This window comes from Acanthisitta chloris, unplaced genomic scaffold (genome assembly GCF_000695815.1).
Source record: "Acanthisitta chloris isolate BGI_N310 unplaced genomic scaffold, ASM69581v1 scaffold27308, whole genome shotgun sequence".
Taxonomy (NCBI): Eukaryota; Metazoa; Chordata; class Aves; order Passeriformes; family Acanthisittidae; genus Acanthisitta; species Acanthisitta chloris.
The window spans coordinates 269-7,067 of record NW_008689047.1 but is presented as its reverse complement, the minus strand read 5'-3'; the positions used below and the strand labels follow the sequence as shown (position 1 = coordinate 7,067).

Below are 6,799 nucleotides of genomic sequence, written 5' to 3'. Positions count from 1 at the left end.
ACCCGGGCAGATCTGTCCAGGCTGGGTAAACACAGGGGGTTTACAGCCCCAGGCACACCTGGTCGTGCTCTGTGTGTGCCATGGGCACAGCGCCCGGTGCAGACCTGGAGCTCCTGGTCCCTGTCCGGCAGTCGAGGGCAACCACAGACCCCAGTGGGGACACAGTGCCTGGACTTGGAAGGCACCAAAATGAACTTCTGGAGGGCACAGCTCCGGGAAAGTAAGGGAATAATGGGTGTGGGAAAATCATAGAATCATGGAATGGTTTGAGTTGGAAGGGACCTTAGAAAGATCATCCCATTCCACCCTCTGCCATGGGCAGGGACATCTTCCACTAGACTAGGTTGTTCCAAACCCTGTCCAACCTGGCCTTGGACACTCCAGGGATGGAGCAGCCACAGCTTCTCTGGGCAACCTGTGCCAGTGCCTTAGCACCCTCACAGGGAAGAATTCCTTTCCAATATCTCATCTAATCCTGCCCTCAAGCAATGGGAAGCCATTCTCCCTTGTCCTGTTGCTCCAGATCCTTATCCAAAGTCCCTTTCCAGCTCTCTTGGAGCCCATTTAGGCACTGGAAGGTGCCTAAGGGAACAGTCTGGATGGTTGAACAAAATGGTGCCTGTCCTGTGTCAGGGCTGTGGCTCCTTCCTGGAGCTGAGCTGGGAACAGCAATTGCTCCACAGCCATTGTGTCCCAGGAATCACACACGAAGGGTGAAGAGTAGCCAGCTGGCTGTGACAGGCACAGCACTGCCAAGTATTTTGGCTCCATAATAATAAAAATCATTAAAGTTTATGATAGGATTCAATTATAACTGAATATACCAAGAATGGGATCTTGTGGTGAGTGTGGACAGGATGGTGTTTGATCAGCTGGAGGTGTTACAGTTTAGTACCGTCTTGTTTAAACAGAGAACTTGGAAATAGTACAGTGACCTGAAACATCCCTGCATAACCACCTCAGCTTTCTGTGGCCTCCAGACTGGGCTTCCATGGCCAGACCAGGAGGTTGTTAATCCTTGTTTCTTTCAGGGAACATGAAAAAGAAGTGCAGAATCGGAAGAAGGGAAAGCGACCCCGGGGCAGGCCCAGGAAACACGTGGTGAGTCCTGGCAGGGGGTGAGAATCCAAGACCAGCCATCCATCCATTCAGAGCTGGAGTGGCTCTGGCCTTGGAGGGCCCGGGGAGGTCTGTCCACAGCCCAGGGTGTGGAGGACCCTCAGCCAAGAGCGTAGTGAGGGCATAGCAGTGCCTGCACACCCCAGGTCAGGTGGTTAAAGCTGCCAATGATGGGCAAGTGAGTGATGAGGATGCCTGTGAGGAGAATGTCTCCATCACTGCTCTGGTCATGGTGCAGGAGGAGACAGAAGAGATCCCTGGCACCGCTTGGTATCTAATCCTAGTCAGTCATGTGCTGTACACTCCCTAACCCTTAGATCCGCTAATGGATCCCTAAAGGTTGGCTAATGGATCCCTAAAGATCAGCTATGTGGAGAAAGAACCTGTGTATGTCTGAGGCCCCTGAAATGGTTTGCAGTGCCCATAAAGGTTCTTCAGTCATTGCTGTTAACTCTCCCTGTCTCTCTCCCTTGCTTTGCAGGAACCAGAGATGCCTGCGAAGTCAAAGTCAAGTAGCTCTTCTTCCTCCACATCATCCTCCTCCTCCTCTTCCTCTGAGGAAGAGGATGAAAGTGACCTGGAAGCCAAGAGAGGTCCCCGCAGCAGAGAGACGCACCCAGTGCCACAGAAGAAAGCTCAGATCCTGGTGGCAAAGCCTGACATGAAAGACGCTTCCAGGAAGAAGCGTGGGCGGAAACCTCTTCCCCCAGAGCAGAAAGTGGCTCGAAGGACTGTGAACCTGACAAAGGTGCTGAAAACATCCCGGAAGGAGGTGGGAGGCAGCGCCAAGCTGGTGGGGAAGCTGCAGCCCCAGCATGGCACACAGGGCACAGGGATGGCTGTGCTGAAGGACCCGCCAGGCAGCTTGGCTGGGCTCAGCTCTGGGGGATCAACAGAAAGCCTGCCCAACATGATGAAGAGTGGCTCGGTGAGCCCCAGCAGGGCCATCAGCTGGCAGAGCTCCATCGTGCACTACATGAACAGGATGTCCCAAAGCCAGACTGCGGCCGAGAGCTCACCCCTGGGCAGGCTGGCACTGAAAGCACAGGCAGCTAGTAAGAGCAACTTAGGGCTGGACTTGAAAATGAGGAGCCAGAAGGGCTCTGGGGAGCTGGGGCTGAGCATGCAGGGATCCAAGACTGCTAAGGCTGTTGGCAGTGGCGCTGGAGGGGACCAGAAATCAGGGTTTGCTGCAGGAGGCCAAACACTGCCCAACGGCAGCAAGACGTCGGCGAGCTCTTCCGGGGCCAATGTCCAGCCAAGCTCCAGCCAGGAGCTGAACCTGCAGGCTCTTTTTTTTTGTCAAAAACGGGCAGAGTGTGGCCGGGGGGAGCAGCCTCCCCAGGCACCTCTGTGGTGCCCTGGCCAAGGGCTCCAGTGGTGGTGGTGCAGCCAGTGTGGGTGCTGGTGGTGCCAAGGGTGGCACTGCAGGTGCAGGGCTGAACGCTGCTGGCACACCTGCAGGGGGGGATGGCAGCAAGAGCAAGAAGCAGATGCCCCGGGCGGGTGACAGGGACTCAACCAAAGGTGGCTCAGCCAGCACACAAGAGGGACACACAACCACAGAGAGCCGCAAGCCGTCCACCCTGAACGAGATGAGCACAGGAGAGGAGACCAGCTCAGATTCAGACCGGGATTCGGCTTCCTTCCCTGGTGTGGGTCAGAACATGTCTGTCTCCATCCAGACCAGCCAGGACTGGAAACCCACCCGCAGTCTGATCGAGCATGTCTTTGTCACCGACGTCACCGCTAACCTGATCACAGTGACGGTCAAGGAGTCCCCGACCAGCGTGGGGTTTTTCAACCTGCGGCAATACTGAGCCCTGGAGTGTGAGAGGAGGGGGAGGGTCCTTCAGCCTCTCCCTCAGCTTTGCCCAGCTCTTCCATCGGGTTTTTGTTTCTTCAAGTGAATGTGGAGACCTCATGAGACCTGCTGGGACTCGTGTCTGGAGAGGCTTGAGAAAGACGCGGTGAAACCTGCTCTGAACTGTCAGCAGGTCGTGGATCCCTCCCAGCTCCTCTCCATCCTCTCCCAGAGCTGTGCCCTGTGTGGGGGTGGCTGGCTCCGTTCTCTGGGAGTAAAGGCTCTGGTGCTGCTGGGGGTGTCAGGCTGGCAAGTTTTGAACCAGGCTTCACTGCTCGAGAGTCTCTTTGCTTTACAGCTTGAAACTGCAAATGCCAAGGTCTGCAGCTCCACTGACCCTGGGGAGGTGTGGAGCTGCTGTGGGCCAGGCTTACACCCAGGAGAGGACCAGGAGATCCTCTTCTGTCCTTTGGGTTCCCTGTGGATCTGTCTGTGAGCCATGGGGAGCCACGAGTCAATCCAAATGAGGCAGCTGCTGCTCCTGGCCCTCAGGGATGAGGAGAGTGGCTGCATTTGGGGGTTTTTCAGGGTACACTCAGCCCAGCCACCCCCCTGGGCAAGGTCATTTCCAATGATGGGGAACCTGTGACATTTCTGTTGGGGTTTCCAGCTGATAGGAAAATATTGTTTACATTTTTTATTAAGGAAAATTTTTACTTTTTTTTTCAAATGAGAGAAGGAAATAAACCCAGTCTGGGGTAGATTGAGTCCTGGATGCCAATGACAGGATAGGCAGCAAAGGTCCCTCTCTCAGAGCCAGCAGCACTGGCAGTGGGTGCTGCTGGCACTGCCAATGGAGGGTCCTGCCTCAGGAGCCAGCAGTGACCTTCCAGAGGAAAGCAAAGCCTGAATTTCTGGGCAGCCCAGGGAGCCCCTGCACTGTTCCTCTGCCTTGTACCAGCTGTGCCAGTATCTCCACCTCCCACTCAAGACATTCATGGGGACTGAGCTGGGGAATATTGGTGCTGGGACTGCTGGGTGTCTGCAGTTTGGGCAGAGCCAGGGGCCACTGAGTCCTCCCCACGATAGCCCAGTCAGACCAGCCTTGGTTGCTCCCTGGGTTTGGCTCAGACTTGATTATCCATGTTTTTCTCGAGATGGAAGGCTCAGATGCTGGTCGAGGATACCTGCACAGGTGGTCTGGAGCAGTGGGAAAGGTAAGGAGAGGAGAGGGAGAAGGGGCAGGACCAGCAAGTCCCTTGGGCTCCCCGAGGAGCCAGAGCACCTCAGCAGCTGTTTGCCTTCCCCTTGCCGGGGTGTTCCTTTTGGCTTGGAATTGCATCCAGTAATGGCTTTTTCACGGCGGTATTTTCCCTGCTGCAGATTTCTCCTACAAGCCAAAATTAGCAGCAGTTCAGGCAGAGTTTAGTAGCATTTGAGGTCATTTTAGTTCTGTTGATGCTGAGTTCTTTTCTTGGAGGCGATGAACAGCCGGTGGCCACCTGCTCTCCTGCAGGGTGGTGGTGCCTCCGAAGGGATGTCCCCGTGGTGTCCCCAGGGAGAGGGTCACCCTGGTGGGGGTCACCAGGTTACAGACCTGGCACTAGGACAGGCATTGCCCTTTGCCACAGGCAGTGTCCTTACACACAGGAGTATGGATACATGGACCAAACTGGGAGTACAGGTACTTCTGACCCACCTGGTGCTGCGGCCCCCCACGGCTGCTGCTGCTGGCTGATGTTGGGTCATTCTCAGGTGAAATGAAACCCTGCCCGTGCTGCCTGCTGCTCAGGGCATGGATGGATGGCTGTTTCCTGAGCAGAGCTGCAGGCTCTGGCTGAGCAGGCTCCTGCACTCCAGAAATGCTCTCCCTCAGCTTCTGGATTTAATCCCCAGCTGTCCTGGGGGTTGTGGTTTGAGTTTTGTGTTGTGGAGCTGAGCATGTTGTCCTGTGTGCGCTGGGGTGGCTGGAGACAGATTGTGCCTTGCTGCAGGACCTGTGCAGGTTTCTCAGGCAGCTCCAGCTGTGTCTCAGCACAGCTTTGAATGTCCCCTGGCCACAGTGCCAGGCAGCCTGGGGCAGGGGGTGTAGGGGATGTGCAGCCCCCAGCAATGTGCTGCGTATTGTTCTGCAAGGGGAAGGGGCTGAGGGGAGAGAAGGGATCATTGGCCATGGAGGAAATCCCAAGGATAGTTTTTGTTGAGCTCCACAATGCCAAAATGTCACAGTCTGTGCTGTTGACCTTCTAGTCTTTAACTTTGCCAAATGAGCCACTGTTGCTTTGAAGGGTCCAAGGAAGCATTGGCCTGTGCCAGCAGGAACCAGTGCCCTGGACACTGTCCGTGCTGGGGGTATGAGTGTTCTGGGAGAAGAATCAAGGAATCTGGGAGCGCTGGGTAACGCTCTGCCCCACACACCAAATGTTTGCCACTTGGCCTTTGCAAATCCAAATGGATCAACAATGTGCCTTTCGGACCGTCCTTATCTCTGCCTTGTCTGTGACACTGATCTCATGACAGGTTTGTGCCTATGCAAAGCAGAGTGGTCACAGGGTCCTGGGGACAGTGACATTGATGGGGACATGTGTCCTGCTCCCCAGTGGGACACTCAGCTGTTGTGCAGAGGTGAATGCACACAGAGGGGAAACTGTCCCAGCAGGGATGCTCTTGCCTTCAGCAATAGGATGTGGGGACTGGTGTCCCCAAGGGGGAAAAAGCATCTGAGGATGCTCCAAGAAGGTGTTGGGCCCCAACTGTCTATGAAGGGGACAGGAGGAGCTGTGACAGCAGGTGCTGTGCTTGCTGCATGCAGGCTCCAAGACAGCTGCTCCCTCCAGAGCCCCCTTGGAAGCTCCCACGGGTTTCTCCATGTGGGGTTTTGATCCTGCCTCCTGGCTGGGCAAAGGGTCACTGGGTCTGAGCTTGTGCCATATCCTGGCAAGCAGCCCCTCCATCTCCCCCTTCACAGGCAGCAATGCTGTCACCACTTGCTATTGTGCCTTTTGCTCACCAGCTGGTTCAATTCCAAAGGTCTAAGGATGGTGAAATGATAATCCAGGAATTTTTTCTGACCTTCATCTCCCCCTGCATTCCTTCTTCAGCCCCTTCCTGACCTGGTGTTCTGGAATCTCAGCTCTCCCAGCAGTGCTGGGGTGTCTGAGCACACAGCTCCTGTTGGGGTTTGCCTCCCAAAGGCACATCCTGTGAGTGATTTACTGGAATCTTTTGCAGACAGGGATTGAAGCCGGTGCAGACCCTGGTTGTGTTGGTACCATTAGGATTCAAGGTCTACCTTTTTTTTTACTTTCCTTTTTTTTTTTTTTGAGTTTGCTGCTATGGGTTGGTGTGTTCAGCCGAGTGTCAGACAGGCAATTAAAGGTTTGTCACTTGTCATTTTCTAAGGGGTTTCCGATGTGGAAAGTCCTGCAGTATTTGTATATTGAATGGATATTTTCTCCAGGCATAATCTGGTTAAGCATCCTTGTTGTTTTCCATTGGACTGGAAGAGGTGGCCGATTCAGCCATCTTCTCAAGAAACTGAATCTATTTTTATATATATATTTTGTACCAAAAAGAAACCTGGAGTTCATGGAGGGATGGAGATAGTTTTGAGGTCTGGTTTGTGTTGAGTTTCCGAGCTGGGTATGAAGGGCTCCAGAGCCAGGAGAAGGGTTTTACTGGCAGAAATTGAGGGATGGGTGAAAACAAACAATTGTTCTTGTAACTTGTGCCAGTCACTGCTCTGATTTGTACGTTTTAATTAAAGAGAGAGCCAAATCGGTCCTGTACGACACTTATAATTGCTTTAAACTGCAGCTGTTTGTTTGCTTTTATTTTCCGAGAACAAAAGTCGGAGATGTTATTGCCCTGGGAAAG

General features: G+C 54.0%; 1 protein-coding gene across 1 annotated transcript in view; it reads left to right on the top strand.

Moving 5' to 3' along the window:
- The window catches only part of LOC103808499 (chromobox protein homolog 2-like), a 3,147-nt gene extending 208 nt beyond the window's left edge, over positions 1-2,939 (top strand). Inside the window, 3 exon segments of the mRNA XM_009081288.1 lie at positions 1,032-1,101; positions 1,601-2,418; positions 2,420-2,939. Of these exon segments, the coding sequence (XP_009079536.1) occupies positions 1,610-2,418; positions 2,420-2,939 (1,329 nt within the window). The 5' untranslated portion in view covers positions 1,032-1,101; positions 1,601-1,609.
- The last annotated feature ends 3,860 nt before the right edge of the window (positions 2,940-6,799 follow it).